Source organism: Thunnus thynnus, chromosome 7, assembly GCF_963924715.1.
Source record: "Thunnus thynnus chromosome 7, fThuThy2.1, whole genome shotgun sequence".
NCBI lineage: Eukaryota > Metazoa > Chordata > Actinopteri > Scombriformes > Scombridae > Thunnus > Thunnus thynnus.
Window position 1 is genome coordinate 6,251,446 of NC_089523.1, and position 27,392 is coordinate 6,278,837.

The 27,392-nt window shown below is 41.2% G+C and overlaps 2 protein-coding genes across 2 annotated transcripts; both read right to left on the minus strand.

Annotated features, from left to right (window-relative positions):
* Nucleotides 1-618: 618 nt before the first annotated feature.
* Nucleotides 619-5,578, minus strand: LOC137185692 (heat shock protein beta-7-like). Its single transcript, XM_067593997.1, has 3 exons — nucleotides 5,123-5,578; nucleotides 2,416-2,576; nucleotides 619-821 (listed from the first exon to the last, which is right to left on the minus strand). The coding sequence occupies exons 1-3, from the start codon at nucleotides 5,379-5,381 to the stop codon at nucleotides 630-632; spliced, it is 612 nt and encodes a 203-aa protein (XP_067450098.1). The 5' UTR covers nucleotides 5,382-5,578; the 3' UTR covers nucleotides 619-629.
* Nucleotides 5,579-12,640: 7,062 nt separating this feature from the next.
* On the minus strand, nucleotides 12,641-27,104 carry fam131ab (family with sequence similarity 131 member Ab). The gene is made up of 5 exons (XM_067593998.1): nucleotides 26,969-27,104; nucleotides 21,379-21,472; nucleotides 21,023-21,205; nucleotides 16,159-16,290; nucleotides 12,641-15,385 (listed from the first exon to the last, which is right to left on the minus strand). Exons 2-5 carry the CDS (start codon nucleotides 21,446-21,448, stop codon nucleotides 14,724-14,726), a joined length of 1,047 nt encoding a protein of 348 aa, XP_067450099.1. The 5' UTR covers nucleotides 21,449-21,472; nucleotides 26,969-27,104; the 3' UTR covers nucleotides 12,641-14,723.
* Nucleotides 27,105-27,392: the final 288 nt, after the last annotated feature.

Consider the following 27,392-nt stretch of genomic DNA (forward strand, 5'->3'; position numbering starts at 1 on the left):
ATAAAACTACATTCCAAAGTTTGTTTGAAGCTAATATGAGGCTCCATTAGACTGTTAATAAAATCAAATGGATATCTTCCAAAATTCCAATGTTTTTAGCTCAAAATTCCCTTTATGTGTTACTGTGCCTCCACCAGGTGAGCACAGAAACGCTGTCCAGGCCAAACACAAAGAGGGAATTTTGTACTAAAAAGACTGATTTGTCAGTTATCTACTTGAGTTGATTAACACAGATTGCTGAAGCGTCATATATGCTTCAGGTAAACTTTTAAATATGTTTTTCCACAAAATGAGGACTGTGGATTTTGTCCACCATCACTACATTTTTAAGTGCATTATGAAGGGATCTCATAGTGGTCAGTATGAACAGGAGGAATGATTACAGCAAGCAAAACCCCTTTAAATGTTCAGATGTGCACCTGAGTTTTGTTTTAAGACAGAATTGAAAAATGGTGAACCTACCCTTTCTACCTATCTGCCTGTTGGATTTTGATATTTTCTCTTTTGATGTCCTCATTTACAGACTTAATACATCTGATTTTTGATGCTGTTATCTGCCACACTGACAAGACTGTAATATCATAAACATCCTAAACAACAGGAGCTAAAATACAATGAGAGGTCAGAGGTCAAAGGTGAGTTTCGCTGTGATAGGTAGGGACGCCCAGGGGCTCCAGCCCACCCGGCGTGGAGATCCGGCGGACGCTCACAACCAGGATACCATCAGTGTTAAGGTTCCCACACACAGAAAGGGGGTCCATATCCTCTGGAAACAGGGACTTATGGGTAAATGTGTCACTGACGCTTCCATCATCCATAACCTGGAGGACAGAGACAGACAGTTAAAGATGGAGCTGCAGAAGGACAGATTGATCTGTGGGAGGAGGAGTAAACATACGGAAGAAAAGATGATGAAAAATAATGTCATTGAACATCGGAGGACAGGAGGAGAAAGCGAGAATAGCAACAGGGCCAAGAGAGGTGCGAGAGTGAGAAGAGAGGGTGAGAACCAGTGAAAAAGAGAGGCAGAGGGGTCAGCACTGCTCAGCTGGTGGAGAGAGAAAAAACACAGGGAAAGGGAGGAGAGGAAATGAATACTGACTAGTTCTCTCTGAAGACCTTTTTTTGCTTTTACAGGCTTTTAAGACTTTTACTTGTAACATAGCATTGAAAGTGTGGTATTGCTACTTTTTCTTAAGTAAAGGTTCTGAATATGTCTTCCACTATGTGGCCTTAGTGTGGACATGACCTGAGTTCAACCAATGAATGAGTTTTCTCAGACTGTTTTATTTAAACGATTTTTTGAGGCCTGAAGAGATCAAAATATTGTCTCCTGTCTCCTTGAAATTATGTTCATATACAACTAAATTGTAAAACATAATGCTGTAATAAATCACGTTTTCTCTCAACATAATGAGAAAATCTTAATTAATGTATTTGGAAAGTTGCAAAAATGTTGATACTGAACATATGAGTGAAATGTTCAGAGACAACGTACCTGGTTGTATTTTTTCCCACCAAAATATCTGATCTTGTAATATAACATCCACTAGTAGAAACTAAAGCATTATTCATTTTTTATGGTTATGTTATGGCAGCTCATGGGTAAGGTTAGGAAGGAAAGATTGTGGTCTTGGTTTATTACAGAAAAAGTCTGCAATGACTTGAAGCACCCAACATATTTATTAACATTTAAGTGAAACCAAGATCTTTCACTCAGCTGAACCAAAGTGCTTTTGTTGCCTCAACCTAACCTCAGGATGTGAGCTCGTGTCTCTCTGAGTCCTGCATCTCATGCTTACCAAAGCAGCATAATTGGGAATATAATGTAGTTGTATGTGAATGTAATTTGTAGGAGACATGGCTGAAAAATATCCATTATTTCTCAAGAAATACAAAAATAAGTGAAAAATCAGAAAGAAAACAATTATGTACAATAGAAGTTGTTTTTTATCTTTCTGATCTGATCATCTGGTGAGATTTTTCTGACTATGATTATCAGTATTAAGTACAGTATTAGTAAATATTAATGGCTTAAAGTGTTTGGTTGTTGTCTCCACAGACAAAAAAAGGAAAATATTGATAATACTGATCATTTATTTTATACAGAAATTGTCAATTTAAAGATGTTGAGCTATGCTGTGACATGCTGTAGATTAATGTGTAAAATACCAGACATGAGTAAGTTTATTCAAACCTCTGATTCAGGTGTGTGTGTGTGTGTGTGTGTGTGTGTGTGTGTGTGTGTGTGTGTGTGTGTGTGTGTGTGTGTGTGTGCACATGAAAACACACTTGAAGCATGTTAACATATGCACAGCTACTGTAGTTGTGACTCACACCTTTCTAAATACAGAAACACACCTTCACTAATTTATACTCACACCTTTGCAAACACACACACACATACACACACACCTTCTCGGCGTGAATAACGACATGGTGGTTGTAGGCCATCACCACAACGTCATGCGGTTCAAACTGGCTGACGTCAGTTGATATATAGTAGCTGTCTCCCAGACATCGCACCCCGCCGCCTGCACTGGACTGACGGCCTGGCACAACACCACCTACTGGAGCTGCAGAGGAACAACACGTTAAAGGAAGCAGGAGGTCTGCTGAGAAGACACCTGGAGGTTTGCAAGAACATGTAGAGCTGCAAAAGGATGCTGTGACCATTCCTCCTGTTCATACTGACCATACTGACTTCAGTCATCCAAGTTAGTCAAATCAAGTCAATATCTTTCAATGTTACTCTTTTTAGTGCCTTATTCTCTCTTTTTGTGATGATCCTTCCATCATGGCTTAACAGGAACACACTGTCAAAACATGAAGAGGGAATCTTTTACTAAAAAAAACTAACCATGGAAGCCTCATAATATCCTCAGAAAAACTTTTAAGTACATTTTTGCACAAAACGAGGATTGTGGATTTTGGCCTTCATCACTGACATTGTTAGAACATTTGGAGAGGATGTAATGTTCTAATGGTTTCAATGTTCATATGGGCACCTGACTATTGTTTTAAGACAGATTTGAAAAATTGTGAATCTTTAACGCGAATCTAGAGAAGCCTTTTAAATAGAAATGTATGAATGAATACTATGAGACACTGGAATTACAGCATAGCTTTATATGAATAAATTTGGGGATATATATTTAGTATATATATATATATATATATATATATATTTAGATTTCATAATGCATTTTTTATTTTTAAAACAAGTTAACACTGTACATATTCAATGTTTTCCTTGTCAGTATGATCTCAAACTGTTATTCAGATCACCTTTATAACGCTGTAATGCAAATTTACATACTTTCATACATTTCTATTGGAAATATGGAGGCTCAAATTGTATAAATGAATCAAGATACTGTGAAATATCTGAAATTAAAACTCAACTTATTATCATAAAATGTTATTGCATCATTCTCATTTTCATCCTCCCTCAGCCACACAGGCTCATTAACTGCTGGCTGTCCAGAGCGACCACACAGAGACTGTCTTCCTTTTTACTCCAGTTAGAATCAAAACACTGCTGAGCTCCTGACATTAACACTGGCTCTTCACTTTGATGTCAAAATGTTTCCATGATCATGATGAAAATCTAATATAACATTTAATAGTGACTTTTCATAAATGACTTCATAAATTATTGGTTCATTTATAAATTTTACAATTTATTACAATTATTTGTTTCATAATGTCTTGTTTACTTATTTCATATTACAGACACTGGGGCTCCATATATTCAAGCCGAGCATTATTTCTCAGCTGTTTATTTTGTATTTTACATTCAGACTAGAAATCAAAGGCAATTAAAAGCCATGAGAGAGACTGGATCTTCTGTTTAGGCTGTAAATGTGTTTCACTTCCAGTCTGAAAAGAGAAAATCTTTCACTAAAGAGACTCACTTGGAGCATCAAGCATCATTCTTTTCAAATACTGCCTAGTTATCTATTACCATGAGTCCTCAAGTTCATTACTTTCTTAAAGTGCATGAGTACTAGATCTTCCAAATGGGTCAGTAAAGGAAGAATTTAAGTCTTGATTGTACTTTAATCTGCATGTGACGTCACATAGGTAATAACATTTTTAATGTGATGGGTAGTGCAGCAGTAGAACCGTTTCAACACTTCATATCATGTTCTTAGAAGCTGCTTTGTTTTATGTTTGCACTTTTTTTCACCATGCTATTAGTTCTTTATATGGCCCAGTAGACAAAGTCCAGCGCCAAAGCACGTCCGTTCTTATGACTCTGACTCATTACTCCTTCTGAGCCGCAGGTCTTTTTCCTCTCTGTGGTGTTATTCTTTTAATCAACCCACCACTGTAATGAATGAAGAAATTTCTACCCTAAGCCTAAAAAACTGTGCCAAGATGTCTACAAGCAAGGCACTGAAGCCTCATTGCTGAAGGAAAGCTGTTCATGTGAAGCATGCTGAATCTCAGTTGACCTTTCTTTTGCAACATTTTCACATTCGCATAACAAAAATAATAAATCACATTTATCAGTCTGCATTGGATTTGGGGAAGTTTATACTCCAGCGACCCCGACCAACATTACTCAAGATAGCATTATGTTGTCAAACACATCTTCATCCATAAAGCCTTTTCTCTTGTGCAAACAAGTATACTAAGCAGGTTTCCTTATGATACTTAAAATACAAGGACTAACTAGTTTTACCCTGCAATACAAGAACACTGCTGTTTTTTCATTTCTGCTGGTTCATCAGGTGGTGAGGATTGCAGACTTTTTTTCTGTTAGCTTTAGCCTTCATATTTTAGCACAAAATCATGTAGCCAATATGTAACAGCCCTGCTACAAGATTTATGTTTTAAAATAAGTCAGCTGGAAAGTAATTTTCATTCAAGTCAATTCATGGAGCTACAATTAGCTTACATGTAATAAGCTAGCTGGCTGATAAAATTGGCAGCAAAAAATAAGAAGCTGCTTAAGTCTACATCTGTCTGTTTCAAACATTTCTAAGAATTGTGAGTGGTAAATCTGTCATCCTTATTATGAACTGCACATGTGCCACGCAACAACAGAAAGCTTAACAGCTGTAGCAGCAGTAACTAGTGGAGATGGGGCTTACTGAATGGTCGTTTTCCTTACCGGTGTGTCCATAGGACGATCTACTGTGCCTGCTGAAGGGGGCCAGACAGTTGGGCCCCCCGGGGCCCTCCTCTCCAAACAGACTGGAAGCATCTGGTGAGTCCAGAAAGGGCTCAAAAAGGGGGTCCAGAGAATCCGACGACCCACCCAGTGAGCCCTCCGACCGATAGGAGCTGGAGGTGCTGTAACGGGCCGACGAACGATAGGATGAGGAGGATCTGCGGCTGGAAGATGTCAGTGATGCCATAGCAGAGGACATAGAGTGGTACTTCACACTAACTAACACTTTGAAAACACACTCCCACTCTTAATACACCCCAGCCTCAGAAAACAACCTTGTCTCAAATATGATTTCTATTAAGCCTCCTCAGTATGAATACTGAAAATACAGACAGAAAAGTTGTTCCCCACAGCTATTAACCTCTCACTCATGTCCAGGGGTCTTTGTTGTGGGTTTATATAAAGCCCTGATGCATTGTGGGTCAGTGGAACATAGTGTGGGCTCTATAGTGTTCTTCCTTTAGCCATACATGGCAGTTGGTCCAACCACTTGAGCCAAGAATGTAACGGACAAACTGATAACGAGTGAAGACCCCCTTTTATTGAAACACATACACATCCACACACACACACACACACACACACAGCAGAGATAAGGCTGAAGGAGGCCTCTAGGAGATGCTTCTGGCATGTGGTCAGAAATAGCAAAGTGCTGGAGTGGTCAGGTCGTCCGTTAGACTGACCCTGCACACAATACAAACTCTTTATCAATAATGCAGGGGAAAATTGGCCATTTACATTCTGCTTACCTGCTAATGGAATAACGGATACACTTTAAAGTTCATATCTGAAATAGAGAGTGCTTCCTGAGAGAGCAGATTCAAGGCCAAAATCGCAAAATGTGCAAAATGGTTTTTAGTCTGCCAAAAGCCAAAGAAAATGCAGCCCCTTTACATTCCCTCTTTAAAAGCTTTAATTGTAGTGACATTTGCCTATTGACAACACAGTTGTCCTCCAAGAATCACTTTGTGTCAACGATGACATTCAAGACTGTCAAATAAATACTTTTATAGTATGTGTGTGTGTGTGTATTTCATATGAGGATATGAAAAATGACATTCAGCAGTGTGTCATTTTGTCCTTCAAGGTAATGTAGCCTCAGTCATATTCATGTGTGAGCTATAAAGCTGAAACAATCCAGTTAATACAAGCAGCATACATCAACATGACAGTCCCAATTTGTGCTCTTAGGTGAAACACTTGTATCTGTCCTTGTGTAAAATATTATGCATTAATAAATCTTCTACAGCATATTTTAAAAAGGCTTTTGCAAAACATTGTGGAAAAAAAATCTCCACTATATGACCTGAAAAAGTGCAGGATAATAGAAAATAGACAAAATGTTAAAATGTAGAGACTCAGCTGTCTCCTTCAGTCTCCCAAAGTCAGCAGTAGAGGTGTTTATCTAGTCAACTCTCTTGCCAGAGGTCCAGTGTCTCCTCTGGGAATAGTTTTAGTCTCTGGGCGACACATTGTGGTCTCTAGAGCCCAGAAGACAGCATCCCTCCTGACCTCTGACAGATGGTGTATCATTAATAGTTGCATTGCGGCTGAATTCAGAAGAGAAGGAATGTTGAAATTATGATACGAGGCATGAGCAGATGAGCCAAAGAGTGGCTGAGCAAAGTAGAAGAACATCAAAGAAACTCCATTAAGCATTTTTGAGCCCTAAATTATTATTGTCAAATCAACGGTAATCCTCCAATATAATGTGTGAGCACCACTGTCAAGACAAGCAATCACTGTCTCATATTAGTGCTTTGTTTTATGCTGTGTCAGGGTGTTGCAATTGGCAGAAATCAAAGGAACTTTTCTTGATTGATGCTTAAATCCAGCAGAGTTCTTCCAAATGTCATCCCTGACACAATGTAAAGTGGAGTGTAAGCTGTCAGTCATTATGCTAGCTGTGTGGCTCTGTAGATTGCAACTCAGACTGAAATATCTGAACTACTTTTGGGTAGAAAAATTCTGTACATCAGCTCAAGATTTCAGTTTATCTGATACTTTTGTTTATGACCAAATACCTGCAAAAATGACATTCCCATCAGCCTCAGCTGTACTGTTTTTTGTACTAATTAGTGCATGTTTAGATGCTAGCAAGCTATCAAGCTGTACTAAATGTACAGTATACCTACTAAGCATCAATTTGTTAGCATTGTCATTGTGAGTATTTTTTGTACATTCATGCAGTGTCAGGATGCGTCAGGAACATAAAACCCATCATTCTGACTTGACTTGACTCCATGTCACGCATGGTTAGCCTTGTAGTAACAGCATTAAAATGGCCTTAAATTAGCTACATTTGCAGTGTTACGTATTTTAGGTTCATAACAAATTGACTGAATCCATTGTATTAGTTAGTTTTACAGCTATTTTCCAACAGCGTCATTGATTTATGTAGTTCTTTTAACCAAGTGGGAGAAATCGTAGCTGTCAGAAATTCTCGATATCTCCATTACAGAGGGCAGTGTTAGCATGCTGATGTTAGCATTGAGCTTAAAACACTGCTGTCCCTAAATTCTGCTTCACAGAAACACTAGCCTGGCTGTCGACTTGCTTTAGCAATGTTCACATTTATACGTACACTAATGTCTCAGTGGTCTCAGTTGACACAGACACTACTGGTTATCCTCCATTCACAGCCTGTGTGGCAGCCAGTCTGCAAAATCTGATTTTCACTCTAACAAAGATCTGATCTTTTGCATGGCTGCCTGAGCTGAGAATATCACATGTGGTTCCACCACCATATGTCCACAGACAAGATGAGAAAAAGTTCATCTTTTTTATGTGTAATTTTTTAACTCAGTCCTGCTGCCAACATCTTCTACTTTTTCTGTAAAAACAAACAAAAAACAAATAGATAAACTGCATGCAGTATTTATAGTGTGTCTGAACTGATTTTGTCCAACTTTTTAGGGTGACATAATGCAATATAAACACATAATAACTTATGTGGTTTGTCAGAAGTAAGAGTCAAGCCTTCTGTCTGTTTATGAATGTAATGTAAACATGGGTACGTCTTAGTATGATAAATACTGTCTCTGACTCAGTCTCTGTTTCTCTTTCGTCTCAGAGGGAGCCTGGAGCTCTGTCTGCCAGGTAACTCAGGTGACGAGATGATCAAAGGAAAACCTGCAAGTTTGAGAGAAAATAAACACAGGAGAGACTGGGTGAGAGTGAGAAGGTAAATGAGAGCAACAGAGATCCCCCCCCCCTCCTGTAAATAAGGTGTAATTCTGATGTGAGGATGACAACATGAGATTCAGAAAGATGGCCCTTTAGAGGAGTTTGATCTTCTGATAATGGCTGGTTTGAGGAGGAATAAGTGACCTAGGCGACTTGCTTAGATGTACCTGCCTCACCTTTTCTTATGGCTTGTACACTCACTGATCTGAACACACCGGCATCATCAGGAAAGCCTAGAGTGGCTTTCTTTAGCAGTCTTCTGCCTGCAAGTCAAACTGCAGGTCATGACACAATTTCACCAACTAGCAAGGTACATGGAAAAGGGAGGCAGTATTGTGGGGAACAATGGTATTCCACACCTTGGTGACCCCTGACATCAGGGTCATGTGCTGCAGGTGCATCGGTCTGATTGAGGCCTTCCTGAAACTGGAGATCTGCTGCTCCTCTCATGCTTCTCGCTGCGATCATGGTGTGTTGTTTTTAGAATACTAGTGGTGTTTACCCTTTGATGAATATCTGCTTTAGGCTAAACAGTCCAATAACTTAGACGTGTATGATCAAAAATATTCAGTTTCATAGGAACTGTCTTCATCAGAAAAATGATTGTGTGATCAAACCTTTAAAGACCTACGTTTTTCTGACAAGTGATGTAAGCATATGACTTCCATACTGGAAATCACAATTTGCATCTTGTCTCCTTCAGTCAATATTGGTTTCTTTCAACTGTGACTATGATCTTTCCCTAACCTTAAAGGAATAGCACAGTGTTTTGGGAGATGGACGACTCTCATATCTGTGCATGGAGTGAGAGCCAAGAAGATGCGCTTAGCTTAGCATAAACACTGGAAGCAGAGGGAAACAGCTAGCATGGCTCTGTCAGAAAGTTCAAAACTACAAACACCTTTAATGATCATTAATGTACTCGATGCATCTCTTTCGGTATCGATCTTCTCATCTTACTCTCGGCAAGAAAGCGAATACGTGTATTTCCCAAAACATCAGACTATTCTTTTAACCATGAGCTTTAGTTGCTTAAATTAAATCACACCTTATCCATTGAGGTGGCAGGTCAGCAAATGCTTGTATTGTATTATTGCTTGTATACTGTACTGAGTCATTTTTGGTATAGCTGTTATATATTCTGGTAGGAGTTTTTTGAATTAACCTGTGAGGACTTGTTGAATATATCTTGAAACACAGTTTGACAAAAGCTAAACTCAGTTTAGGAATTGACCTGGATAGACCTTGATAGACAGCCAACATCTTGAGCTGTGAAAAGTGCTCAAGCAAAGCAGCATACAGTCTTTCAGGTATAGTTACTTTATTTCAAATTAGACCTATTCAACTCTACTTTGACATCAGAGAGTAACATAGCTTAGTTGCAGTTTAGTTTTCTAATGCCGCTCATTCTTGGGCTATTTTTTTCTGTTGGGGTTTCACATAAACATGTAGACCTACTGTCCTTCTGTTGTCACATTTTTAGAAACACTCCACCAAACCACGCCTGTCTGTGTGTACTGTCCAAGCATGTAAAACCCTGACGATAACACACGCAAGCCTTGGTTTGAAATTCATCGTGTCCTGCTCTGATATTTCCCTCCCCTCGCTCTGCCAACCGGCCAAATGGATTATCGAGCTCCCTAGGGGCCTATGATGTCATGGAAAAATGAAATACTTACTGCTGTAAGATCACTAAGACCACTGCGACGGTGCGGTTTCTTTCTGATTGCTGTCTTTTGCCCCGGTAATAACTTAATAATGATGATGTCATCATGTCATGGAGCTAATTGCAGCAGATTTTATGGTATATGTACCCCAGTGGCTGTAAGGAGTATGTTCTGTAGTCAGTAGCCTTGGAAGAGGTGAGCTAATGTAATAGTTCATTATATTACCATAACCATAAAACACCATATGGAATCCAGTGAGATTAATAGCGCTCTCCACACTTCTCTCATTTATCTCTTACTCCATCCGTCTTTAAAGGATTTTGCATATGACATTAAAAAAATCACACCAGAGATATATTTTTTGCAAAGAACAATAACAATATTTTATTAATTGGAAATAATATCAGATGCAGCAAACAAAGATTCAGTTTTTCAAATCCAAGGTGGCAATATTCAAATAATTACATTCAGCCAAAAGAGGAAGAATTAAAAAGGGAAAAAAAAGAGGAGAAAAAGAACAAGACAGGATTGAGATTTCAGAGGGAGGAGATGGTTGAATGTGTGTTGGATTGATGCGGATGAGACAGTACATTCATTTTGGGTCATCTATTTCCTCGTACCCTGTTAATTCATAGTGTCTTTGTCTCTGTTGGGTGAGTTGTATGGCTTTGCTCTCTAGACTCTACAAACCTGATGTAAGTCTCTTTTCATTTTGTGTGTGTGTGTGTGTGTATGTGCCCGGTGTCATCACGTGCACCCCCCCCCCCTCCCGAGGATTGTGGGACGTTTTAATTAAGACCAGCCACAGCAGTGGAGGCTAATGTGGGTTAAACACAGACCATCTCTCTCTGTGTTATTCAGTTTTCACACTCTCAAGTCTCAGTTGTGTTCACAGGTTTTTGACCTAATATCCATCGCTGGGGGCCTAGTGGTGTGGTGAGTGTGGCTCCCGGGGCCCTTCAGCTTTGTTCTAAAATGGTAAGTAGGGTATAGGGTGACAGGGGCCACTACCATGCCCTCCTGCCTTGACACTAACCGACAGATGTTTTGATGTCTTTTTATAGCGCTGGGTTCTCCCGCCACTATCACACACTCTAACAAAGACACACACAGAGAGAATCTGGAGCACTTCTCTCTGATAAGTAGGCTATCCAATGTCGGCACTTGCCAGGAGCAACGAACTAAAACACACTGCCCAGAGACACACACACACACACACACACTCACACACAAAAAGGAAACATGTTTCACTCTAAAGACATCTGGCTGACTCAAGGACAGCAGGGTGTTCTTCTGTTATTGGTCTACGAAATATTAATCACTCCCGAACAGAGCTGAGCAAGAAACACTTTCTTTCATTGGTCATCACTTTCCACAAACCACTAGGAGTTTTCTGGGACAGCTAACCTCAAAAGATGTCATTTAGACAGTGTGAGACACAGAAGGGAGGGTACAGATGGAGTGAAGGGGAAAAAGACACAAGGGTGAAAAAGAAAAGACAGACAGGAGAGAGATAAGCATCTCCTGTTCGTCAGGCGGTTTTATAAACGTGGGCTAATTGCCTGTCGGCAAAGGTAGCACTCAGATGTCCTCTTAGTTACGTAATGAGCCCCCTGTGGGGATAGATGGAGGGAGGGAAAGGAAGAGAGGAATGGGAAGGGGGGGGGGTAGAAGCAAAGAGAAAAGGACAGAGACAAAGAGGGGTGGGAGGAGAGGAGAGGGTGAGGTGGCAGGAAATGACAGGACAGAGACAGAAGGATGGAGAGAGGAGACATTCATCAGGCTGTCTGTGTGTGTGTCAGCCGAAATTCTTCTGTTTCTATTCTTATGAGGACAAAATGTTCTCACAAGGATAGCAAGATGAGAAAAATCCAACCAAGTGCCATTTCTACAAAGGGATTAGGACTTTTGGTTCTAGGATGGGGTAAGGTTAAAGGTTAACTGACTGAATGAATGTAGTAATGGTCCTCAGAAGTATATTGATATGCATGTGTATGTGAGAGAAAGAACAAGACAGCTGGGTGAATGAAAAACACATCACACCAAGGTGCTCGTCCTCTCTCTCTCTCTCTCTCTCACACACACACACACACACACTGCGGGGAGAGGATGGGGACACACAGAGAGACAGACGGAGCAAAAGCACGGTGGACAGAGCGAGTGGATAAATAGAAAGGTGGTGGGGGGGGGCTGATGAACAATGGTGCGCTCACGTCACCGCGCCCGGACACAAAAGCACAACCTCGTCTGGCCAGCATCGCCCGGCTTTTAATGTCAACCAAAAGGACAATGACGTAAATCTCCCCGCTGTAACCTCCAACTACGGCGGGAGAATACACACAGGAGATGCAACAGGATATTTGGTGCCTCTGTTGAACTCAGGCTGAGATGGTTTTCGTAGCGCTTTGCTTTTAGGTATTTGAAAAGGAGAGATGGATGCTTATTTGGGAAGCTATGGCCTGAGTGACAGCGTGGAGGATGTGGTGATGATGACGGTGCAACTTGGGAGGTCAAAGGTGACGAATGAAAGGCACAGCTTCAATGGTTCCCCCTGAGTTGTCGCTGTCTTCTCCAACTCTCCTGACTTGTACTTCTCATTTTCATGTAGCTTTTTTTTATTTAAGTTAGCCGATTTAACAATGTCCTCCCTTATTTTAGTTTCAAAATCATTTCCCAAAGTATGCGCTGCTATTCTTTTTTTTTTTTTAATCTCCAGCACCAGTAAAAGTTAAACCTCCAACGAGAGCTCAGCTACACCAGACATTGTTTTAAAGGGAATCGCTGCAGTGGAGGGGTTTTGGAATGGATATACAATGCAAGCTTGAGGAGCTTGCTGACATCTTACAATACATCCACACACACTATCACACATCTGCACACATTGAGGCTTTTCTAAACAGTCAAACAACTAAAAAAAGAAATGTGGGGACTGAATCTGTGCTTTAATTATTTGTAGAAAATAACTACGCACACAAGGCTTTCTCTCTCTAACAAACACGCACTCAAAATCCCAAAATGCACACACACAAGCACACTGAGATGGGGGGGGTGAGAGATAAGTGTAGTTATGCGTGCTGGCGGGATGCACTGATGCTCTGGTCTGATGGGATTTCCTGAGTTGTATGAATGACAGTCCCTCTGGGAGAACCTTAACAGGGCTCCTCACATCACCATGGAGATGGGAGTATCTGCATGTGTCACATAAACATGCCCTTTTGCAAACATCATAGAAAAGAAGGGAAAGTACAGAATAAAAGGCAAAGCTTTTCAGGAGTCAGTATGAGAGGAGAGGAAGAAGAGCATTTTGACATTTTTGGAAAAGAAAAACAACAGCTCTTTGCGAGGATCATGACAAATGGCAATAACAGACCGTATCACAGTATCCTCTTTTGAAATAAAAAATAAAATAAAAACTTTTTTGTTCACATTTGTATTGTTATTTTTTTTCCCAGTAGACTATATCACACAGTGATAACAAAGAAAAGGAGAAATCTACACCCACGTTAGCTTCGTGCAAAAAACCACATACACTGGCACGCCGCATAGGCAAAGAGATCAAAGCAAGACAACGCATACAAAAATATAGAAAATCTCCAATGCAACTCTTATCAGCCTGCGCCACTTCCTGCCGAACATCTATCGCCGAAGGGTCACTTCAGGAACATTCTGTTTGTGTTTGTTGTCGTCGATGCTGCTGCTGCTGCTGTGTATTTTTTTAAGACAACCAAAGTTCTTGTGTCTTCCATGCAGGAATCCACAGAACCCCAAAAATATCCAGTAGCTATAGTTGATCATTATGGCAGATGTCCATCATAATGATGTTTGGAATAATGTGAACAACAACATGTTTGAGTGATAGAAAACTAGTACAATAAAAGCATATCATTTCTGTCATATCATTTGTGACAAATCTTTTTTTAAACTTTGTTATTTTAAAATACATACTATGTCCTGTCACTTTGAAGACATTCCAGCATTTGCTCATAATTGGTAGTGACAGGGTTAAATAGTTTGGCATACTCAGCAAGCCATGCCCAAAAGGATGCTATTTTGTCTCTTGCAAAGGAGGGGGAGGGAAGGGGGATTGGTGAGGACAGGTCCCAGGATGCAGTGCGACCTGCCCCCCCAATGGGAGACGCTGGGGAGATGGGCGGGGTTATACAGAACAGCTGAGATTACAAACCGTGCTCATGACCGGGTCAGCCCATCGATTTCAGCACTTGCAAAACACATGCAAAGGTAAGTCAGAGTTGTGGACTCAGTCACTCTGTCTGCCTGATGATGGTGTCCATTTTTGGAGTTGCTTCACAGGAAGGTACAGAGCCAAAAACTGTGAGCGTCATACCCACGGGTAAGTCATTGGACTTTTTTTTACCATAGGCTGCTGTAGCAAGTCTAGCACTCCTGTTTTCACACTGATAAAAAAGATTGTTTGGACGCCTTGAAAGAAAATAGAGTTGATACATCGAATGGGGACAAAGCAGTTATGATGTGGAAAGGAGGAGCTGAAATGCTGCAAGTAAGGCAAAGACGGATGATTTAGACTTCAGTCAGAGGAGAAAAAAAAAAAAACATGCGCAAAGGTTCAAACTTTTCAGACACCATGGAGAAGTGGGGAAGTTCTTGCAAAGAAAAGAAACCCTCCAAAGAGCATGGGGGGACTAAACACTGAGGTGAGAAGAGAGGAGTCATTGGTTGTTTGGCTCTCCCAGCCTTTCCTCCTCCTCCTCCTCTTCATCCTCCTCATCAAGAGAGACGACCCCAGAGGAGGCCACGTCGGACACCCTCCTGCGTGGGTCATAGTTGGGCGGGTACTCCACCCCGTTGCCTTCTGCCTCTACCTGGCACACGGGGCTCTCATAGTCCTTGCAGGGGGTATCGTCATCCTCGCCGGGTGATAGGTACGTCTCAGAGTAAGACACGGAGTAGCAAGGAGAGTCCTGACCCCCACAGGGCCTGATGCCCCGTCCACCCCCGCCAAGGCTGTGGAAGCTGCAGTCCCCCCCACCGGGCCCGTTCTGCCCCACCCTCTGAAGTCGGGCCAGCAGCAGCTCCTCCCCTCCCTGCAGTGCCGACAGGATCTTTGCCGCGAGCTCTGCGGCGTTGCTGTGGGAGTGGGTGCCACGGTGGCCACCCAGGTCACGCAGCAGCGGGTGGTGCTCGTCCAGGCTGCAGAGGCTGGAACAAAGGGTGTCTGGTGAACCTGCTGTAGGAGAGGGCTCTCCGCTGCCACCTCCCTCTCCTCCTCCTCCGCCTCCTACACTCTCACAACAGGGCCCTCGCAGGCCCAGATGTTGGCAAAGCTGGCTGTGGATCAGGTCCTTCAAGTAGGGAGGATATGATGGCACATCTAGAGGGAATGATACAGACTGTAAGCATGAAGTCCTGAAGGAAGAAAAACAGCGATAAGAGAAGAAACATGAGATGAAACTGAAATATTTCCTCTAGGGACACTGAGTGGTTGCAGCATCAAACATTTGCAGGAAATACAACAGCAAACCTTACATATAGCCAGTATTGAAAAACACTGAAAGTTAAAATCTATATGACAGTGAAGTGAAGAAGTAGGTTTCACAGTGTTATTAAATCAGATCAGGTTTCAGAGCTGATTAATATCACGTACAAGCTGGTTCATATGAAACAGCATTCACTAAATGGCCTTTGCCAGGAGGTAAGAAGCCATAGATAAATATATGAAGATACAGCAACAACACTTAGCTGAATGTTATTAGCTACAGGACGGGTTATTGGTGGTTCAGTGTAATCAAGATGAAAGCTCTGGTAGACACACACCCACACACATACACATAGCCATGGTCAAATACACTCTGTGTATTTATAACCCGCTCACACACACCGTCCTCACACAGACACTGTCTCTGCAGCAAAAGGAAATGATATTAAACTTGCAGGAGGGATATCAAATTGCGCCGAGGAGCAAAAAAATGTCAGGAGAGGATGAAAACTAGGGCACTGGGACAATGAAAGATAGAGGGACAGAGAGAGAGAGAGAGAGAGATGGATGAGGAAGAGGGTGTGTGGTGGGGAATTATGAAGCATGGGACAATATGAGGGAAATAAATGTGATTTAGCTATTGTGTGTGTGTGTGTGTGGGTGCATACCTGTGCTCTGTGTGGTGGGCTCATTGGCTGGCAGAAAGTCTTCGTCATATGAGTCATCGTTGGACTCATCGCCGTCCACAGACGACCAGGCCCTCAGCTTAGCCTCCGCTATGGCAAACTGCTCAGCCACACCTGCAAACACACACACATGAGCTACACAAGCAAATACATGGTTGGCATGGTAACAAGAAGACACAGGGCCACGTCATGTAGCCTTTTTTTGATTGGCAGGTCTGTGCGAGGAACAAAGTGCACAGTGTAGAATTAGACTGGACAGAGACAGCATTCCCATTACAGTCGATGTTCTTCAGCGGTCATTTGGCGGGTGCACTTAAGATGGCTGTCACTGAGTGTTTGTTAGTGTTGGTATGCAGGTTGCATTCCTGCCAGTGCAGAGCAGACGGTGAGTTAGAAGAAGCATGGAGAGAATGCTATGAAAGCACAGAAAAAAATCTGTATGTCATTGGAAATACCAGAGGAAATAGTTTAGTAAAGTAATCATCACTGACATTTTCAATGAAAATCAAGTTTTTGCTCTCATAGTATAACATCATAACTATGCCAGAAATTGAGTGACTGCCTCCATGACACGGTGTGAACAACAAGGTGTATTTAATAACCTGGCATACCCTAAATCCTTTTACATCTTTCTATTTTTGTTCTTTATTTCTTGACTTATTCATTTACTGATTTATTTGTTCATATTTCTCCATTTCTGGTGTTGTGTTTTTGTCTTTTTTCTCATTAAGTTGCAAAACAATTTAAAAACTGAATGTACGTGTTTGGTTTGGTGTACATACACATATGTATTATATATCTGAGGTATTGTAATATCTCTATTACAGAGTTAGTTATTTGTAAACCTGTAAATTGTCCCATTCAGTGCTTATCTCGGTCACAATTCTTTAAAAGAAAACATGTACATGTGAAGCACACACACAGGGCTACGGAGAGGACGTGTGTGCATGTGTGTGCATGGCTGACGTGACTCAGCATGCGCCAGAACCAGTAAGCCACAATGTCCCAGTGACCAATCACCTCCAATCATCATCAGCAGCTGGCCAATCAGAGAGTAAATATCCCTCCCTCTTTTTCTCTCTTGATCTCCTTGCTTGCCCTCGTCCTCTTCTTTGTCTGTTTTGTATTCCTCGGTTACCAAACGGGTCTACCAGGCCTGGGCCCCAGTTCCTAAGGGCTCAGGGGCCCCTAATCCTCTGTGTGAAGTTTCTGTTATTAACTTTGCATTTCTTGTTGTATAGTCAAAGAGCTTAGTCATTCATGTCAAAAAGAGAGCCACAAAAGTCCTACTGAATAAAGGAATAGCCTAAACATTCACTTTGAAGATGTCACAAGAAAGAAACCATCTTGATACCTTTTAAGTGTGCTGTAAATCCTGTTGAGGAACAGGTGATTTTAGTTTAGTTAGTGTACCTGCCCTGGGGGTGGGGGGGGTTAATATTCCACCTATGCCTCCCCGTTCATCTACTCTCTCCTTCATGTCTTTTTTTCCAGTTGCCTCTCTCAATAAAACGCTCTATCGACTCACCTGACTCTCCTCATTCCTACCATTCCCTTTTCTTTCACTGTGCAATCTTTCAGCCTTGTCCCTCACATCCAATTTTGATTTCTATCTCTCTGACCCTCTCTCTTCAGTCTCTTCTCGTCTCTCTCCTCGACTCTCTCCGGTCAATGCTCAGTATTCATGCGTTGTCTCCCACAGAGAGAGATCGATACTCTCATTCATCTTCCACTATAGCTGGGCCCTGAACTCTCCTCACAACCACTGGCATATCCTCCGGCAAATGCAATTGTTTAGGCTGCTCTTTAGTTCTCCTTTGAAAGCCTTTTTTAAAATTCCTTCAACCAATGAAGAAAAAGCTTTCACCTGCATACACACTTTTTTTTATGTCTCTGACCTACATACCACACAAAAGTGCCCTAAATAAAGATAAAGAGATAGTAGAGAGATACGCCTACAGATAGATTGTTCCTCTGTCTGTATGACCCTTACATCATCAGTAAGTCTGTTTGTTAGCATGTTAGCAACATGGTTCTAGGTGGCAATACCAGTCTTTTGTTCCATCATTACATTCCCATCAGCCTCAACTGTACTTTGTGTTTAGTGCGAAGTAACAAATGTTAGCATGCTAACACGCTAAACTAAGATGGTGAACATGGTAAACAGTATACCTGCTAAACATCAGCATGCTAACACGCTAAACTAAGATGGTGAACATGGTAAACAGTATACCTGCTAAACATCAGCATTTTAACAATGTCACTGTGAGCATGTTAGCACGCTAATCTGCAGATAGTCTCTTTGGAGGAACGGTGACAAAACTTCATTTTCCATTAGTGCTGTTTTATCAACATCAAAATGAAATAATTGCTCAGTAACAAGTCTCTCATGAAATGATGCCTAAATTGAACCCAAATTTATTAATCCTTGTTTTAACCTTGATCCCAGTTTTGCGACAATGTGCTCCCTATGAATGTCTGAAACAGAAACAGGTTCTTCTTCACTCTCTCTCTCACGTACACACATACACACAAACCTTGCTACATTTCTACTGCAACTAGGACTTATTCACTTTATCTGTACGTATCTAGTCATAAATTTTTATTTAAGTAGACTGCATGGCTGTCTTCTTTGTAAATTAGCCCTGAATCGGTTTTACCCTTGTCAGCTCTTTCCTCATAAATATTCACTTGGTTAGAAGTCCTCAGGAACTTCAAATGGATAAAGAACACAGTCTTATTTTTTATGCATGATGCTCACTTTAAGAAAAACATGCAGTTGGACGTGGTGTTTTTGTCAAAGTTCACCACAGCTCTTACAGCATCACACTCTGCTGCACTGTTGAATTGTGCTTTTACTGGTATCAAAGCGATTTTTTCCAACACCTAATGCCACTTTCCAAAATGAAAATTTCAAACAGACCTGTTTGCTGCCAAGATAATGCAAACACACATATACTTTTGCTACACTGACACACCACAGTGCACCAAAAACTGGAATACAGCCACTCTAACAAACATATACACACGCTTCACACATAACATGAACTTTCCATGTATTGTCTCACTCACACACTGTCTCTCTCTCTTTCATTCAGACACATAAAGAAACACACACTGTGACATAAGCCTCTCTCTGTGTCAAGGTTGGCAGCCAGTTTCATGCAGCGCGGAGAGACATTGCAGGATTAACTGCAAAGAATGTATATGTGTGTGTGTGTGTGTGTGTGTGCTGGCAGAAGTCATTCTATCAATAGGACAACCCTACCTGCATTCTATATTCTTAGGGTTCCTCCTACAAATACATACACACACACTCTTTCTGTCACATCTTCACCTTTTACAGACAAATGCTCACTTCACACACTTGCATATGCTCAATTAATGTATGGACGTGCTCACTGACATTCACGCAGCCTGTCCAGTCACCCACAGTAACACCATCACCGGGCTACAAGGAGACAGTTGACAAAAATAAGAGGAGTCAGCAGCTCCCTGATGGGGTGGAAACTGGACACACACTGATGATGTAAACTAAAGAGAAACATAGGACTATAATGTGTAGGCAACCCACCCCATTCCCAGTTATGCTGAATGAATATAACAAAAGGATGTGCAGAGCATTAGAAATCCTTGTTTACACCCTTTTACACCCTGTTTTAGTGTCATTTAAAATCTGAAAAGGGTGGCCAGGTTCAAACAGTTCTACAAAGACCATCAATAACACTGTTAAGAACCAGTATGTTTAAAATGCTTGATTTAAAGAGTGTGAAGAACCATTTTGGGAGCTTTTAACTTTGTGATTTGATGTAATAAATCAGCTTACTTGAGTCATAAAACCACTATCCAAACCAAAGAAATAGATCTTACTTTTACTGTGATAATGGATAAAACCAGAAAGAGAAGAGTAGAGAGTGAGGTCATGTAAATAGTGCAATGTAAGAGAAGAAAAAAGAAAGGAGAAGAGAGGAGGCACAGAGGAAAATCGCTCAGTCACGGTGGCAGTAGCCAGGAGCAAAACCTTACTGTGCAAATTAACCTTGAGAGTCTGCATTGCAGGGAGCGAGCGAGAGAATGGAGGGGAGAGCGGGCAGGAGGGACGAGGTGAAAAAGACGTAGAAAAAGAGGAGATAAAGAGACAGAGGGCAGTAAGGGACATTAAAAGACGGGACAGTGTGAATAGGAGGAAGGGGATAATGAATAGAGGGGGCAGGAGTGAGTGAAAGAAAAGTAAAAGATGAGGTGAGTGAGTAAAAGATAGAGGAGACAGATGAGCTGAGGGTGAGCAGCGCTCTGAGAGCAAACCATCTCTACGTGTGAAGGAGAGGAGTTAAGGGCAACAGATGTGGCTGCACACAGTAGATGCAGAATCAGATGTTTCATTTACACCTGATATAACATGCAATCTGTATCTGGAAACTATATCTTGTTAATGACATCTGATCACGGGCCTTTGCATTTACACCTGGAATCAATAAGTGTTCTTTTTACCTTGATTCTGCCCACATTGTGATTGAATCTATTTGAAATATAATTATTGTGATTATATGTGAATATCTGACATTAATACTCATCTGTACCTGTTTAAAATATGTTTACCTTTTTGTTATGATGGTTTTTCATTTAATGAGGATCTCTTCTGGGATCTTTCATCATGATTTTGCACATTTTCACGAGCTCTTGTCCAAGGTGTGTGAGTCAGTGTATCTCTTGCCAAGTGACCTTTCCACATTTTAAAAAACGGTCTCTCAGCTTGAGCTTAGAGTGTAGCAGAGCAGGGTGTTTTTTCCTGTAATATTTATATATTAAACAAACAAACATCTCAAAACAGAGAACCAAATCTTACCAGCAGCAAAGCGTGCCTCCTGTTCTCCCTCAGTGAGGTCGGAGTAAGAGTTGAAGTCTGATTCCAGGGCTGCTGGAGTGTCGATAGGCTTACACCAGCCTTTCCACTCTATGAGATGGGCTACTCTGCCCTGAGCCATTGCTGTAGGCTTTGTCACATGGTCCTTCACTACCTGGGAAATACCTACAAGGCAAACATTAGGGGTTATGCTACAGCATAATCTGGGATTTTTAGTATGACAGTAAGACATTTTCAGTATGTGTATACATACATACAATTACAGTATGTACAAATACATATGTTTGTTTATCAGCTGCCTTCATGAACTTGTTTATGTGGGTAAATGCTGCACTCACCATGCAGGGAGGATCGCGCTAATGCAGCAATCTCTTGAATGGTGAGAGCTCTTCTTGATTTTGGTAACATTTCAATGGTGTCATCAACATTCACCTGGAACGACAAGAGAAAGAATAAAATAATGATGAGAATAAGTGTGACTCAGGGGAAAACTGCTACTGTAGCTCAGCTCAGCATGAATGTAACTCGGCTTCTGAATACATCCTGCTATGACACACAGGAAAACCCAGTGTTGTCTTTTGATGGAGGAGAGACTCCTGTGTGTACTTCAGCTACTTCAGTGTACTTCAGGACCTTGAAAACTGAAGGTATTTCTCTTTGCACACCAATCAATGCTTTATTGAGTCACAAGGTGTACACCAACAACATACACGTGCATCTATGTTCATGCCCACACGCACACAATCTGAACAGTGATGACCTCAAGAGCTACACATAAATACGCCAATGTTTATGTTTATATGTAGCATGTTATAGCATCTTAAACATGTTGCAGATCATTATGACATGTTCAGCTACGTATCTGTTGCTGTCTTTTTGTAAACATAACTTAATTGTATATTATTTCATGTTGAAGATTAAAACCGTTGTTATTTTTGTTTTTTCAAATAAGCCAGTGACACGGGTGGCTACTCAATGATAACTTTGGTGGTTTGTTAAATTAGCCTGCTAGCTAATGAGCACACTAATAGATTGTTCAGGTAACTGAGCTGACTCTTCTCAAGCTACAACTCGAGTAGTTCACTGTTGGTGTGCCCTGGTAGGCTATTGGGTAAACCGCATGCTACATAACTGCACCATCTGTGGTACCATTATAGTGGCGGACCTTTGTTGCATATAAGCCCCCATCTCTCTATTTCCTTCTCTGAGTATTTTGCTGTAACTACTGTATGGCTACACACAAGAGGGCATTTAAGCACAAAAATGTATTTCTAGTTTAGTGGTTTTATATTTGCACATTGTTCGTACACAGGCGATGCCCAAGTGGACCTCTGCGATGCTGCCAGATGCAGCTGATAAGGGATTTAAGATGCACCTGCTAATATTCAACTGATCACATAAAAAAAAGAAATCTTCAAACTCTTGAAAGGAAACTGCTAACGCTCTGTGTCCAGACCATTAGACAGGTAATTTCCTTACAAAACCAGACAGTAGACAAAAGATGGACCCCCTCCTCCCAGTCTGTCCTCCATCAAATCTGTCTGCTCTGTAAAGTCAAACCACAGAGGGAGTATCGGGTGTTGACAAGTTCTTTTGTCTGATAACTCTTTTTATAGCCCTACCTGTACTCACGTGGGAATCAGGCACGTCAACAGCAAAGGCCACATGCTGAGCTGAGGCGACCGTCTTGTTACTCAATATGGGTCAACACACTTGGCTGACGGAGCAATTTGATGACGGTTTTAGGCAGACAAGTATATCTCAACAGGTACAGATTGTGTCCAGTCATGTGGTGGTGTCTGTCTGGTTTCAGCTGCTTTCTTTTAGAAAAACAACACTGAGCTACGTGACTTGCTAGAATAACTGCACCACCGGTAAACATGATAAGTATTTGGATTGTTGAGTCATTTTGAAGTTACATTTTCCTATTTTCTGTCATTTCATCAATGAGTCATCACTCGATACGGACCCGATTTGATTTGCAGTGAATATGAAAACAGCGGACACCCTGATGAAGTTAGCCCATCCCAGAGGAATCAGCCTGACCTTGTCCTGTCAATTCCACTTAATAGCAACAAAACACCATCTGAAGAACAAACAAACAACAACAAAATTATCTGTCGGAAGAGCAAAGGGAGATCCCGAGATCGCGATGGCATCACCGGCTGCCACGAGGCATGATAATCCTCTTGTGCTGCAGAGGAGCTCACAGATCAGCGGGAGGATAATCTGGAGAAGATGTGACATATACCCTCGAGTAGGGTTAGCAGGATACATTGTGTTGGTCTTTAATTAAAAATCCGATGTCAGGCAGTTAATGTTTTCCACCCACAGCTTAATATGTTTTATTTGTCATCAAATGGTTGCCTGAAGAAATCATTCCAGTATGATGTGGGAGGATTTTATACATCTGCAGGGGTCCAACACTATAACTCCTGCCTCACCCTGCCTGATGCCCATAAACTTCTCTTTTTTCCAGTTGGGTATCCCATAACGATGTGAATGCTGTTTCAGAGACATCTCTACACTGACAAAGATAAAACTTGTCATTTCTGGAGTTTGGAGGCACAGAATGCTCCGAGTATTACATTCAAATACATCAGTATGGGCTTTTAAAAACTGGGTTCACTGGTACGCTCGAGCATCATCGCACCACACAGCTCTAGTTAACAGCACTGCTGGCTCTGCTGCTCCATTCATCCCCTCCTACCCCCCCTCCTCTGCTCCCCCACTGCCCTACTGAACAGCAGAGCGAACACAGAGGAAGACACGAGCAGTGCTTAGAGCAGACGGAGCGCTTCAGTTCGACCACAGTGCCGCATCTTTTCTTTCACGCTCTCCAACAAGCACACATTTGTCCCTTGTAAGAATAGTGCACACACACACACACACACACACACACACAGTGTCAAGAAGCCATACATTTTCATGGTCTGGTGAACACAGACACTAGAGAGGCTGTCATGATGCTCTTCAGGCTCACCTATGGCTTTTAAATCATTGGTTAACTGTTGCCTCCGTGAGTCAGTGCAGCGGGCGAGTGCAGCGCTGAGAAAAACACAACATATTCCTCAACACAACGCGCCTGTTAGGAACCAAGAGCAGTCAGAATGCAGGTTGACATGTGACATTAAACTGACCTGACTGCTGTGTCCCTATGTGCGTCACCTGAAAGCCCGCACACACACACACAAAAGTGCATTTCAAGGCTTTTTTGGGTGTGTGGCTTTATTCAAACTCATGATTGACATTTGTTCACATAAAATTGCAAACTTTAATTTAATATCTCAATGTGGCTTTTTAAGTATAGTTATTTCAGTTCCATTTTATGATGTGATTAACCCTAAATAACAAATGTTGCTGCCCCAGAAAAGCCTGTTTTCCATTGTAGAGATGTCAAACAACACCACAGGTTTCCTAAGAGGTCTGGCAGAGAGGTATTTGTATTTGTTACTCTATTTTTGGGCTAATTTAGGTTACATCACAACAGAAATTTAATTTGGGCCATTGTGCTGAGTCAAAAACCCTTTTCTTATTTATCAAACATCAAGTGCAAAACACTGTGGCGTGGCCTATTTTCTTCAGCACTGCAGATGTATTTTGTCTGTAGCAAAACACACACACACACACACACAGGCACTTCACATTATGACTTCCATCATAAAGTGAAATTATATGAAAATGCAAGCCATGAATGGTTTCAGTGGAGCAGACTGGTGTTATATCTGTCTCCCCTCGGGGAAAATAACCTGTACATGCTTCTCATCCCTCAGCATGCCACGTTTCTGCCCGACTGTGCATACCTCTCTCTCTCTCTCCCTCTCTCTTTTCTATCTCTCTCTATCACTCAACTTTTCCACAATGGGAACATTTCTATGGCAACTGGTCGCTATGGAACAATTCCTCCCAGTATGCCTGCATGCCTGATTCACTGATGATGTCACACACTCACAGCACCAACCAACGGCCACAACAGCCAAATTAGAGACTCTTGCACGTGCCTTCCTACTATCAGTTAGTATTTCCAGCTAACTCTGGTGTCTCAGATGAGACATTTGCATCGTCATTGCTACATTTACTCTCATTGGTAGCATAAGTTAAGGTAAATATGAAGCTACAAAAAAATAAGCCAGACATTTATTTGAACCCCATATTGTAAATGAGTAGAGTCTTCTCATGAGTAGTTCTCAATTGACCAAATAGTTGTCATGTGTCAGTCAAGAGTTGTTGCTACAACTTCAACAAAAATCAAAACTTTGAATTATTTCTTGAAGCAAAATCTGACCAAATCTAGCCAATGTGTAACCCTGAGTGTGTAAAGTGTTCGAGAATCCTTCCTCTATGAAAGACATGTGATAAGATCAGTCGTCCAGTGAAATGAAGAGTGAGAGGCTGCATTTCATAATGGATCACTTAGGCGCTGCTAATTGTGGCCTGGCTGGTTCACTGCGACACATCTGATTCACACACAGACGGTGCGCGCTAATGGATAAAAGAGGCAAGGTGGATTCATCATCATCATCATCGTCATCATCATCATCTCTGAGCCACTAACTTGAACTCAACAGCCTTGGTTCAAAAAGAACAGGCAATACCTTGTATTAAAGTCCTGAATGTCAGGGTCAAATGGCCCCATTGGCGTAAAAAAAGACGAGACAACAGGAAGTCTATGTGTGTTCAGTGGAAAGGAAAGTGTGTTTCCTGTAGACTATTGAATTCAAACAACCATTCAAGAGAGCCACTACAGCACAATCAGTCAAACTGTTCTCACCTCTTAAGTAGAGCAGCATTACACTCTGTGACACTGAGATTCCATTTAAAATCCCACATTAAAAATTAATTGCTAATTATGCTGAATGGCTTGCAAATAGCTAATTAGAAACCAACTGGTTAACATTAATGAAAACTAAAATGGAGAAAGAACCCGGGGTTGAAACACATATTAAAGACTTAGATGGCTTGATTTATTAGGTAATTATTAAACCAGGAAAGGTTGAGAAAATAATTTTCTGCTTCATGTGGCGAATTACTGAGAGACTGTCATCTTTGATTAGTCATGTCTGGTAGGCGGTCAACTAACTTTTAATAAACTTGGCTTATTTTGGCCTGGTTGCTTATTGATACAGTTCATCCATAACTCACATAACAATAAGAAACAGATGTCTGTTGAGAACATTTAGCCTATATTGGAATTAAGTTTTCCTTATACAGTAATAGTCCAGGCTCTATCAGTTAATGAGACAGCCTATTACAAGTGAAATTGAAACACTAATCATTTATCCTAATAATAATAATAATAATAATAATAATAATAATAATAATAATAATGCTGTTTATTTAAAAAAACAATATATTACTATCTGTTCTACAATAGGTGAGGGTTAAGTTAGTCTATCTACTATCAAGAATCATATAAGCTTTATAGACCTGCCTGAGAAAAACCTCTTTATCTACAAGTTAATGTGTAGGTTGTGTGTATTGTCCTTTTCTTAACCTTTACATTAAATGGCTTATATAAGCAACACCAAGAATAAAGGGCAACTTAATTGTTCTTTGATAAACAATTAAGTTGTTCATTATAGGCTACTTACTACAAGCGTTGCTGGAGTTTTGGCCTTTTGGTAAACCTGCTATTTCCTTTCTCCATGCACCTTGAAAATAAGTGAAGTTGCGCCAGAACGCTTTTATTGTCAGAAATAATCACTTTTCAAACAGCCTAACCGTAAAGTGATGTAAGCTAGTAGTTAAAAGCTTCAAATGATTTTTGTATGACTGTTCCTGTTCGTTTAAATTTGAACTGTCATTGTTGTAAAGCAGAAATAGCAGTAGCCAATGTTTCAGTGATAAAAGTGGCTATAGCTAAGTCTTCAGGCTATATTACAAAACAAGACCAGGCTGATTTTTTTTAAAAAAGAGAGTTAAGGGCACCTCGCTGAAGTCCAGTGCGCCCAAAGGTGCTGTCAGAATCAGTCTGCGCGCCAAGCAGGTCCGCGTGCTGCCCAAAAGCGCGAGGTCAGACAGGGAGCTTGCCGCGCTCCAGTCCACGCGCAACGAACCGTCGACCGCCACTGTCAGGAGGAAGAGAGCCACGTGAAGATTATAGCAAATTCACAACCTTACAACTCATAGTAGCCTCCTGGATACATACATAAACAGGCTACGTTCAAATAATATTATGAAAACAATGCGTCCACTTTAATGTGGCGATAATCTTTTTCATAATATATTTTGTTAGTTACTAAAGCAATAACGACCAACTATGAGTTTTAAGGATTAGGCCAATCCTTACTGCGCGTTCCTTTATGGTCAAAGTTGCAATCACCATGCCAACCCATCATGCCTCCCCAGGACA